This window comes from Typopeltis vanoorti, chromosome 2 (genome assembly GCF_054136105.1).
Source record: "Typopeltis vanoorti isolate ZY-2024b chromosome 2, IOZ_Tvanoo_1.0, whole genome shotgun sequence".
Lineage (NCBI taxonomy): Eukaryota > Metazoa > Arthropoda > Arachnida > Uropygi > Thelyphonidae > Typopeltis > Typopeltis vanoorti.
Genome location: NC_143550.1, coordinates 114535234 through 114548042, shown reverse-complemented (window position 1 = coordinate 114548042; position 12809 = coordinate 114535234). Strand labels below are relative to the sequence as shown.

General features: G+C 35.0%; 1 protein-coding gene across 7 annotated transcripts in view; it reads left to right on the top strand.

Moving 5' to 3' along the window:
• The window catches only part of mTor (serine/threonine-protein kinase Tor), an 816233-nt gene that overhangs the window by 90386 nt on the left and 713038 nt on the right, over nt 1-12809 (top strand). For all 7 annotated transcript variants that reach the window (XM_090412780.1, XM_090412800.1, XM_090412771.1 and 4 more), the window contains one exon: nt 8775-8954. In XM_090412780.1, the coding sequence (XP_090268906.1) occupies nt 8775-8954 (180 nt within the window). The remainder of the gene's footprint in view (nt 1-8774; nt 8955-12809) is intronic.

Sequence of the window (12809 nt, the reverse complement as noted above, 5' to 3'; positions counted from 1 at the left end):
TAGTACCCATATATAAAAAGGGAAATAAAACTGAATGCGAGAATTACAGAGGTATTTCCCTACTGAGTGTTCCTGGCAAGATTTATGCAAGTATACTTGAGAAACGGTTGAGAAGAATTGTGGAAGAAAAGTTTGGTGAAGAACAAGTTGGATTCAGGCCAAATAGAGGCTGTCAGGATCAGATCTTCACTTTACGACAAATAGTCGAGAAAGCATGGGAATATAACAAAGATCTGTATTTAAGTTTTGTCGATTTGGAAAAGGCATATCACAAGGTGCCAAGAGAGAAGCTATTCAATACGCTGCAGTTATATGGTGTCAATGGGGCATTATATCAAGCAATACTTAGTCTTTATTTGAGTTGTAAGTCAGCAGTTAGAATTGAAGGAAGTACAGGAAGATGGTTTAATGTTAAATCTGGTGTGAAACATGGATGTACATTATCTCCTCTGTTATTCATTATCTATATGGATCACATTAGAAGTAAAGTGATATTAAACACGATATCAAGATTGGAGATGTTAATGTCAGCTCTTTGCTTTATGCAGATGATGTTATACTTCTAAATAAATCTGCTACAAGTCTGCAAGATTCTCTGACTAAATTGAATAGCTGTTGTAATAGATATGGTATGAAAGTCAGATAAAAAGACAGACAGTGAAAATAGGCAGAATCATTGAAAATGTCAATTGTGTTGTGAATGGAGAACCTATGGAACAAGTAAAACATTTCAGCTACTTAGGCACAATTTTTACTGAAGATGGTAAATTAAATATAGAAATAGACAACAGAATCAGCAAAGCTGGTATGGTGGGAAGTCAATTGAATAAATTCATATGAAATAAGAGAGAAATTAGTCGGAACACTAAATTATCTGTATACAAGACAGTGTTCAAACCAGTTTTAACTTATGGATCTGAGAGCTGGGTCAGAAGTAAAACACTTGACCAAAGACTAGAGACCACAGATATGAGAGTCCTGAAAAAGATTATATGTGTGAACAGATGGCATCAATGGCAATATGATATTAAAAACGATGATATTAGGAAAGAACTTGACATTGTCAGCATCCAGGAATGCGTTAGCAGAGCTAATCTCAGGTGGTATGGTCACTTAAACAGAATGGGCGAAGAAAGATTCGCAAAACAAGTGTTTTGCGAATCTTTCTTCGCCAGGTTGGCAGGAAAACGATGCAGAGAAAGACCAAGATATAGGTGGATTGATACGGCACAAAGTGCTTTAGACGATAGAAATATAAGATCTGATAATGTTGGAGTCTTGACAAGTAACAGACTGATTTGGAGGAAAATGGTAGATAGGAAGTTAGTAATGATGTAATTTTTTTTTCATGTAGTACTATCATATCCTGTACACCCCCTTGAGGGTACATGGCAGGAATTTGATGATGATGATGAATAATTCATCATTATTAAAAAAAAAAAAGGTTTAAAATTTTGGCTTTGTATGGTTTAATGAACAATCAACATGTTATAATCAAGTAACCAACATCTAATATTTGCTTTCACTGAAAACATAACCCCTCATAGTATTGCATTCTTGCAGTGATGTATGATAGATTTTGCACAACTTTGTGTGGAATTGAACATATATGAGCTATTGATTGATGAAGTTGTAAGAGTGCACAGTGTGGAGGTGGATTGTTGGTAGCTGTCCACTTTGAATGAACAAGAATGGACTGGTAATTTAGAACATAAAACATAGTTTAGAACAACAATCCGATAAATTGGATTAGCTCAACACGGAATAAAGACAGACTACAACATTTTTGATCTAAAACACTCCTTCTACATAGATGTTGGTACAAATTTGCATGCTTATTTAAGGAGAGTGCCGAAGCTATGCTTCACCACCCAAACTTGAATCTGAATGACTGCCTTATTCTTATCAAAAAATATGGCAAAGTTTGATTAGAATAACACATCATTAAGGACTTTTTTTTATTCCCATTATGATTGAACCAAGACACACCACATCTGTCTGATGATCTGTTGAGTATGATATAAGTTTTATATATATGTGTGTGTGCAATTTATTTTACACTGTTATGATTAACCTTTTCTTCAATTAAAGCATAGCGCTTATTGATGATTTAACATCATGTGGTTCATTTTATCATCATCATCAAATTCCTGCCATGTACCCTCAAGAGGTGTACAGGATATGACAGTACTACATAAAAAATTTATATCATTACTAACTTCTTATCTACAAATTTCCTCCAAATCAGTCTGTTACTTGTCAAGACTCCAACATTATCAGATCTTATATTTCTATCGTCTAAAGCACTTTGTACCGTATCAATCCACCTATATCTTGGTCCTCCTCTGGGTCGCTTTCCTGAAAACCTGGCAGAGAACAATTGTTTAGCTAATCTTTCCTCGCCCATTCTGTTTAAGTGATCATACCACCTGAGGTTAGCTCTGCTGACAGTGTCAAGTTCTTTCCTAATATTGTCGTTTTTAATATGATATTGCCATTGATGCCATCTGTTCACGCCTCTAATCTTTCTGAGGACTCTCATATCTGTGGTCTCCAGTCTTTGGTCAAGGATTTTACTTCTGACCCAGCTCTCAGATCCATAAGTTAAAACTGATTTGAACACTGTTACACAATTGACTTCCTACCATACCAGCTTTCTTGATTCTGTTGTCTATTTCCATATTTAATTTACCATCAACAGTAAAAATCGTGTCAAAGTAGCTGAAATGTTTTACTTGTTCCACAGGTTCTCCGTTCACAACGCAGTTGACATTTTCAACGATTCTGCCTATTTTCATTGTCTTTGTCTTTCTATTGCTGACCTTCATACCATATCTATTACAACAGTTTTTCAATTTAGTCAGTGAATCTTGAAGACTTGTAACAGATTTATTTACAAGTATAACATCGTCCGCCTAAAGCAAAGAACTGACATTAACATCTCCAATTTTGATATCATGTTTAATACCACTTTCCTTCATATTGTGATCCATATAGATAATGAATAACAGAGGGGATAATGTACATCCTTATCTCACACCAGATTTAACATTAAACCATCTTCCTGTACTTCCTTCAATTCTAACTGCTGACTTACAACTCAAATAAAGATTAAAGTATTGCTTGATATGATGCCCCATTGACACCATATAACTGTAGTGTATTGAATAGCTTCTCTCTTGGCCTTGTCATATGCCTTTTCCAGATCGACAAAACTTAAATACAGATCTTTGTTATATTCTCATGCTTTCTCAACTATTTAAAGTGAAGATCTGATCCTGACAGCCTCTATTTGGCCTGAATCCAGCTTGTTCTTTACCAAGCTTTTCTTTTCCAATTCTTCACAACCGTTTCTCAAGTATACTGGCATAAATCTTGCCAGGAACACTCAGTGGGGAAATACCTCTGTAATTCTCACATTGTTTTATTACCCTTTTTATATATGGGTACTACGAGAGCTCTACTCCAATTATTAGGAATTCGTCCCTCTGTTCAGGCCTTCTGAACTAGGCAATGCAGCCAGTGTAAGACTTTTATATAACCATACTTCAGCATTTCTGGTCGAATATCATCTGCTCCTGCTGCCTTTCCATATTTCAAGCCTTTGATGGCTTTTTCTACTTCAAGTATAGATATACTTGAAGTAGAAATGCATGTTTGTTGAGTGTCTTTTACCACAGTGTTATTACTGCTTGTTTCATTTAGCAATTTTTCAAAGTAATTACTCCATACTTCAAGGATATCTTTTTCTCCCATTTTCATGTCACCTTTGTCATCTCTAACTCCTTTTACAGCACTCTTTAATGACAAATTAAGGTGGAGTCTAACTACTAACCATTTTCTAAATTAGTTATCTTATGACTATTACAATTCCAAAAAGTGCTACCTAAGTAGCACTTTTTGGAATTGTCGGTTATTGTTTAATTTGAGCTTAATATATACTGAAGATGCCTGTGACACACAGGCAAAAATTATACTATTATATAATCTTTGTACGTTAGTTTTTTCCGTTATTAATTTTGTATCGATATGTCTACACATGGTATACCTCTTTTAAAACTTAAAACTGTGGAACAAGTAAAACATTTCAGCTGCTTAATCACGATTTTTACTGAAGATGGTAAATTAAATATGGAAATAGACAACAGAATCAACAAAGCTGGTATGGTAGGAAGTCAGTTGAATAAATTCATATGGAATAAGAGAGAAATTAGTCAGAAATTACACTAAAATTAGAGAGAAATACACTATATTAGCTGTATACAAGACAGTGTTCTAACCAGTTTTAACTTATAGATCTGAGAACTGGGTCAGAAGTAAAACACTTGATAAAGACTAGAGACTGCAGATATGAGAATCCTGAGAAAGATTAGGTGCATGAACAGATGACATCAATGGCAATATCATATTAAAAACGAGGATATTAGGAAAGAACTTGACATTGTCAGCATCCAGGAATGCATTAGCAGAGCTAATTTCAGGTTGTGTGGTCACTTGAACAGAATGGGCAAGGAAAGATTAGCAAAACAAGTATTCTCTGCCAGGTTGGCAGGAAAACGACCCAATGGAAGACCAAGATATAGATGGATTGATACGGTACAAATTTCCTTAGACGATAGAAATATATTATCTGATAATGTTGGCGTCTTGACAAGTAACAGGCTGATTTGGAGGAAAATTGTAAATAGGAAGTTAGTAATGATGTAAATTTTTCATGTAGTACTATCATATCCTGTACCCCCTCACCGCCCTTGAGGGTACATGTCAGGAATTTGATGATGAACATTGTGATGTGAAAAATGAGCCAATTCAATTTTTTCTGCTATGCTTAGGGACATTAAATCATGGGAATGATATACTTTCAGCTATGGGTTCGATTAATAGCAAGGCACTGGAAGCATCCTATCTCTTAAGTTTGTGCATAGCGAAAACAGGAAAAACTCATTCCATCAGGGAAAATTTACTACTTCCAGCTACAAAAGATTTTGATTTGATTCCTCTTTTAAATGACACTGTTGGTTGCAGAATTAATGATATGGCAGGTGATGTAGAATCTCAGTTAATCGAAAGAGTTAAGATCCCTTATTATGCATTACAAGTAGAAGAGACTACTGATGTTACAAATGATGCACAGTTATTGAAAGTTTATTTTTCACTAGGTTAGACTATAATAAATTTGGTTTAATCCTTGCGAGAGCAAATAAAGTTTGCGCCTGAAAATATCTTCAGGACTGAATATAGTGTTGTACTATCTTACCTGGGTATGTAGTGCAACACCAGGGCAACTCTTAGCAAAGGTGGAGCAAGCTACCAACCCTCCTATCCCAGTATCTCCCATAATGCAAAACACATCTCCTTGTGGATATGTATACTGTTATGCATTAAAGGATTGGCCACTACCCAGACTAGTTTCGACCTTTATTGAGGTCTCTTCAGTGGGAGCCAGGCCCAGAGTTGGAGATATCTTCAGCACTGAATATAGTGTTGTACTATCTTACCTGAGTAATTAGTTTAAGTACAAAGTACAAAGTAGTACAAAGGTAAACCTTTTGGCAACTTCCTATAGGTAAAGATGACCTTGCTACTGCTTCTGCCTGGTATCTCCAACTCTGGGCCTGGCTCCCACTGAAGAGACCTCAATAAAGGGCGAAACTAGTCTGGGTAGTGGCCAATCCCTTAATGCATAACAGTATACATATCCACAAGGAGATGTGTTTTGCATTATGGGAGATACTGGGATAGGAGTGCTGGTAGCTTGCTCCACCTTTGCTAAGAGTTGCCCTGGTGTTGCAACACTTACCCAGGTAAGATAGTACAACACTATATTCAGTCCTGAAGATATTTTCAGGTGCAAACTTTGTTTGCTCTCACTGGGATAAAGGATTAAACTAAATTTATTATGATGCACAGTTAATATGCTACATAAGATATGCGCATGATAACAACATTCACGACAATATTCTGTTTTGTAGAACTTTTGTCATCCCAAACAACTGGATAAGAAATATTTTACAGTCTCAAAAATACATAATACACAAAGGGATCCAGTGGGAAAAATGTATGGGCTTCTGTTCAGATGGAGCTCACTCCCTTACAGGAAGTCAAAATGGGGTTGTTTCTAAGGTCAGCAAAATAGCTCCTGATATGAATTGGGTACATTGTTTCATACATAGGGAAGCATTAGCCTCCAAAGGAATGCCACCAGAATTTAAAACTGTGCTATACAATGCTGTAAAGCTAGTTAATTTTATTAAGAATCGACTGTTAAATAACAGGTACTCTACGATGAAATGGGCAGCGAATATATACAACTTTTGCTTCATTCTGAAATTTGCTGGCTTTCCAGGGACAAAGTACTAACAAAGTTATTTTAGTTAAGGCAGAAAGTTTTATTATTTGTAAATGAGCGCAATTCTGATTTTGCATCACTCCTTGTTGACGAAGCATGGTTATCAAGACTATCCCATCTTTCAGACATTTTTTCAAAATTAAATGAACTAAATCTCTCCCTTCAGGGAAATTTTTTTAACTGTTCTTGATGCCTACGACAAAATAAAAGCATTCGAGAAAAAATTAGTTTTATGTGTTAATTATGTAAAAGACAGACAATTTGCACCTTTTCCAACATTGGAATCCTTTTTAGTGGAAAATGATATTTTTGTTGATTCTGAGCTTCTGGAAAGGGTTTGTGACCACCTCAAAACTGAAACAGAATTTTGAAACATATTTTCTGAATAACTTTTATAAGAAATTTCAGTAGGTTCGTGATCCATTTCAGGCTTACGGTCACAAGAATGAACTTTCATTATCGAAAAAAGAACAGTTAATTGAGTTTTCAAGTGACATTGGGCTTAAAATGCAATTCTGTGATCTTGGTTTGGCTCTATTCTGGATCTTGCCTTCAGTGAGAAGTGAATTTCCTGAATTATCTGAAGAAATATTGAAAATCGTTATGCCGTTTTCTAACCTGTCTTTGTGAGAAAGGATTTTCATCGCTCCTTCAAATAAAAACAAAATACAGAAATCGTCTTTGTGTGTGTGTGTGTGCATGCACGCCGATCTTCGACTGAAGTTGACCAATATTGAGCCAGTTATCCAGCAACTCTGCAAGGGCTGAGAAACTCAACCATCTCATTAAAAGTAAGTAGTAACATAATTATATTATTTATTTGTTTAATAAAAATTAAAACTTTGTTCAATGATGATACACTTTTAATCGTTTACTTCCTATTTAATTAATTATGTTTTCATATATATTCAAAACATGCTTTTAGATTTATTATATTATAAATGGCATGGTTTTTCCCAAATGTTGGTAATCCCCACATAAGTTTTTAAAAAAATTACATAACTTAGTGGTCTGTAGAATTGTTTTAGGCATTTTACTGGACTTAGAAAGGTTGAGAAACGCTGACCTAGAAGATAGAATTTTTGTTGTTGACCCTAAACCATCAATATGGCTATGATATATTGATGACATCTTTGCTGTCTGGGCCACACGGAACAAGAACTGTACTCATTTCTAAAAAATATCAACAACCTACATCCTGGCATAAAGTTTACACTGAAAAAGAATCATCACAAGATATTTCCTTTCTCAATATACACATCCACCTTAAACAAGATGGTTCCATTTCCACTTCTGTCTACCGAAAATCAACTTTTTCAGGTCGTTATATCCACAATACATTGGCTCACCATCCATCTCAAAAATACGGCATCATAAAATCACTAGTATCCAGAGCACACAAGATTTGTTCCTCTGAAGAATCCTTTAAAATAAGAATTGGAAATTATCAAAGAAACAGCTTTACTAAATGGTTATAATCCAATAACAACCCAAAAAAATAATTTTCCACTCTCCTACACATCAACCACACGACTCTTACACCATATACTAAAGTTATCTCTGAACGTTTTTCAAAAATTTTGAAAAAATACAAGCTTGGTGCTACTTATAAATCAATCAATTGACCAAATTCACAATTTGTTACCTTCTCCAAAAGACACTCACACCAATGATGCTACCTAGCATATATGAAGTGCCACGTTCTTGTAACTTATCTTAATATGGATAAACAGGAAGAGCTATAAATAAATGCATCTCTGAACATCAAGATTTATTGTCTTATCAAACCTCACAAATCTGACCTTGCACAACATGGAATTGAAAAAAAAACACTAACCACAGGAACCAATAGCAAAACACTATACTACTACATAGATCCATATATAAACATGAACGGTTATATAAAGAAAGTGCTAAAGCCTTACGTCATAGATCCCATCTTAATCAGAATGACTGTCTCGTCATTCCAAAAGTCTGGGAAATTGTTATCAATTGCATAAAATAAATTTTATCTGTTATATTTTAATTTAATTTAATTACAGCCAAATAGATTTAATCCTTAAACATGTAATCCCTCTACTTAATATGTAGAGGGATTCCAATTTAATCATGTGTGCTTATGTTTTTTGAATTTAATTTCCATTGTTGTTTGATAACTGTACTGAAAATGTCTTACGATACATAAAATGAAATATTTTCATATTAAAAAGTTAATTACTGTGGCAGACATGCGATTTTATAGTTGTATTGTTTTTCAATACAACTATAAAATCACGCTGATCTATCTTTTAATCTACCTTTCCTTTAGTCTGAGAGAGATCAGGATATATAACTATAGAATATTCTTTTGTAGTATTAATGTTTTATAATCTGTAAGATTGTTATTATTTATAAACTGATTATTAATTCAGCATTAATTTCACAGTTATTTGGATGAAACGATGAATTACCTATTAAACAGTCTAAGAAGAGAACGAGAACGTTGTAATGCATTTACTGCTATTGGACTTTTAGCAGTTGCAGTTGGAAAAGAAATCAAAATTTACATTCCAAGGATCATGGAAGTTATTCGGTTATCATTACCATCAAAAGATGCACCTCCTAAGTAAGAAGCAGTTTAATGTCTTTTTTAATTAATGTCTGTAAAAAGATATCATTTAGTTTTTAATTAGATATAAATGTGTAATTTGTTAGATGTAGTACATAACATTACTTTTAAGGGAATGTACATGCACTGTACATTCATTCACTTAGAACTATGTTATACACTAAATCTAATGTAAATTTGAGTCATCTGTGTTTTTTTTTAGTAGTAGCAGTATTATTTCCTGGTCTCCAGGAAGTGAGAAGACTCATTGCTTGAGGTCAGACTCTCAGACCACCACAGTATACATCATATCTTGTTTTGCAAATGTTCAGCATTAGAGTATTCACCACCCTCTCTGGCAGTGCATTTCAATCATGTGCATGAAAGAAAAAAAACATTTTTACTTCATTACTCTCATAACTCATACAGTTTTAGGAATGACCTCTCATTCTACCAGCACTTATTACCTATGCACTTTCTTCCCCCCTTATTTATGTAAATAATTACCATATTTTTCCATGTATAAGATGAACCCCACTTTTTCGAATCCAAAATTAAGAAATCAATATTTTAAACATAAAACAGAACACATTTGATATTTTTTTAAATATTCAAAGTATATTTAGCAATTAGGCAATATTTTGAAGATATGTACGAAGGATGCATTTTTAGAGATGCAAAAGATGCATTTTCTGGGCTAACTTGTTCTCATGGCCAACCCTTCTCTCCTCATGAAGTCGAAGTACCATTTTGACTTTCCCGTGAAATCAACAATGTTCATTTCTCTTGCAAACTTTTTTGCCTCATATTGAATAAGCTTGGTTGACACATGTATCCCACTCTGGCACTGCTCCATAATCTAAGTCTTAAGCCTTTGCTCCAAGTTTGGCCATTTTGGCCTTCTTTTTTTTTTTTGCATCTTGAGTAGTTGTTCTTTCTGTTTTCTCCACTGTCTAATCATAGATTCAGTGGGAGGGCCAAACTCTCTCTCTCTCACTGAAGCTTTATTTCCATGTTCTTTTGCTTAATTGATGACTTTTAACTTGAATTTTGAAGAATATGACAATTGTTTTTTATTTTCAGACATTGTTATAGGCTAGTGCTCAAAATATTGTTAATGCATTAACTTACCCTGCCAACGAGTTGCAAACGTATGAATGCCTTCAGAGTTCTGATTGATATTTATAAATTTAGGGACACAAAAACACACGTGTTGAACAGATTATTTTATTAATTAATAATAAAATAAAACTTGACGTTTCAACCCCTGTATTGAGGTCATACAAGTGTATAAGGAACCAAGCCACATGCTCTAGCCCTGTATACCAGTAAACTAAATCTACGTAGTTAATTAATCCTTTTTCCTAGCCTGACCTCTAGTGATAAAAAAAAATATAAAATAAAATAATAATAATAATTAAAAAAAAAATATAAATACAACTACAATAAACTGCCAAAGTCCTCGTATTAATATTCTTCTGGATTTGTACAGTTCTGATTGTTATAATATGATTTCTTTCAGTTGCTGTTGAATGTTACAAACACTTCACCAAGTTATCTTCTTGTAGTGGGATTTTTCTATGGCTAGTTTAGGTTGTAGATGGGTCCTCCACATTCTTGAAATGGTTAGGCTATCATTTTTGTTGAGATTTGGGTTGTGTTTGAACATTTCACGACTCTTTAAATTTTCTCTCAAACCAGGTTTTGGTGCAGTGTAGGTACTTGGTATTTTTCCAATCAATTCTGTGATATGTTTGGAGTGCTTGGTAAGAAAGGCCGGTTTTCCCAAAATGTAGGTATTTAATGTGTTGTTTGTGCTCGTCTTGTCTGATTGGGATAGTTCGCCCTGTTTCCCCTATGTATGGTATGTTACATGTACATTGTATTTTGTATACCCCTGGGTGGACTAGGTGTGGAAGAGGATCTTTAGAAGAACTGAGTAGGTGTCTTAACTTGTTTAGGGGTTTAATGGTGGTTTTAATGTTGTATTTGCATAGTGTTATGTCTAATTTTTCAGAAATGCCTCTAACATAAGGAATGGCAATAGCATTCCTGAAATCTTTTTTTGTTCTTACTGGTATCTTTATGGAGGATCTTGTGAATAGTTTTTTTTACTGTATCCATTTTTTATAAATGTGTAAGAATTTTTGTGTATGTATTGGCCTGTGTGTGTGTGTGTGTGTGTGTGTGTGTGTGTGTGTGTGTGTGTGTGTGTAGGTTTGCAGTAAACTGAGAAGGAGAGACAGCCAGAGGGAAGACGTGTGACAAGTGTGTCTAGGAAAGGAAGAGAGTTGTTTTTTTCCATTTCAACAGTGAATTGGATACGTTTGTTTTGTTTGTTTAGGTGGTTAATTTATTTAGAGGAATGTATTTAGAGCTTCGCGGCTGTGGGGCCAAATGGCAAAAATATTGTCGACGTATCCGAGCCAAATTTTGAGCTTTAGACATGCTGTCTCTAGAGCACGTTGCTCAAAGTCTTCCATATAAAAGTTAGCTATTGGGGGGGGAGGGGAGGGGAGGAGAGAAGCGGTGAGCCCATGGCTGTACCTTCTTTTTGAAGGTAAAAATTGTTTTGCAACACGAAATATCTGGAGCGGAGTACACAGGCAAAGAGGGCCGTGATGTTGTGTGGAACTATGTTCTGTAGAAGCAGGCTAGTGTTATTGATTGGGACATTGGTGAAAAGGGAAGTTATGTCAAAGCTGACTAATAAATCTTGGTTGTTGAGTGTAATGTTTTTAATTTTATTAATGAAATGTTGTGTATTTTTTATGTAGGAAGGGGACTGACCTACCAATTCCTTGGGTGTGGCCACTAATTTTTTGGCTAAGTGATAATTTGGGCTGTCAATTCCTTCAACAATCAGACGTAGTGGCGTGTGTGGTTTGTGTGTTTTTGGCAGGCCATAAATTATGGGCACACGAGCATAACGAGGTATTAATTTTTTTTTGTTTCTTCGGGCCATGTGTGGATGGGTTTGATTAATTCAGTTGTTTTCTTTTTGTTATGTTTTGTAGGGTTGTAGTTTACCATTTGGTAGGTGTTTGGTCTGATATCAAATGGTTCATTTTTTCAATGTATGTTGTACAATCTAAAAGGACAGTGACATTGCCTTTATCTGCTTTCGTGATTATAATGTCTTGGTTATTTTTTATGGATTTAAGGGCTAGATTTTTGGTTTTGTTTAAGTTGGTGTTTAGTTTTTTGTTTGAATTTAGTATACATGATGTTTCCATTTGTATTTTATCAGACAGATTGGTGGGGAGGGATCTTAAACCTCTCTCGATATGATACATGATATCAAGTTTGTTCACTGACCTCAGAGCAATGGTGTAGTTCAAACCTTTCTTTAGCAGTGAGAGTTCACCTTGGGTGAGATTGTGGTTTGATTGGTTGATAACCAAACTGTGGTCGAACATTTCTTTAATAAAATTAAAAACATTACACTCAACGACCAAGATTTATTAGTCAGCTTTGACATAACTTCCCTTTTCACCAATGTCCCCAATCAATAACACTATCTTGCTCCTACAGAACATATTTCTACACGACATCACGGCCCTCTTTGCCCACTTACTCTGCTCCGGATATTTCGTGTGGCAAAACAATTTTTACCTTCAAAAAGAAGGTACAGCCATCAGCTTATCGCTCCCCCCCCCCCCCCAATAGCTAACTTTTATATGGAAGACTGAGCAACATGCTCTAGAGACAGCATGTCTAAAGCCCAAAATTTGGCTCATTAAAGGCAAGGGGCCACTACCTTTCTAGCCTGGCTCCCACTGATGAGACCTCAATAAAAGTCGAATCTGGTGTGGGTAGTGGCCCCTTGCCTTTAATACACAGCATCATACATCTCCTCAAGGAGATGGGCTG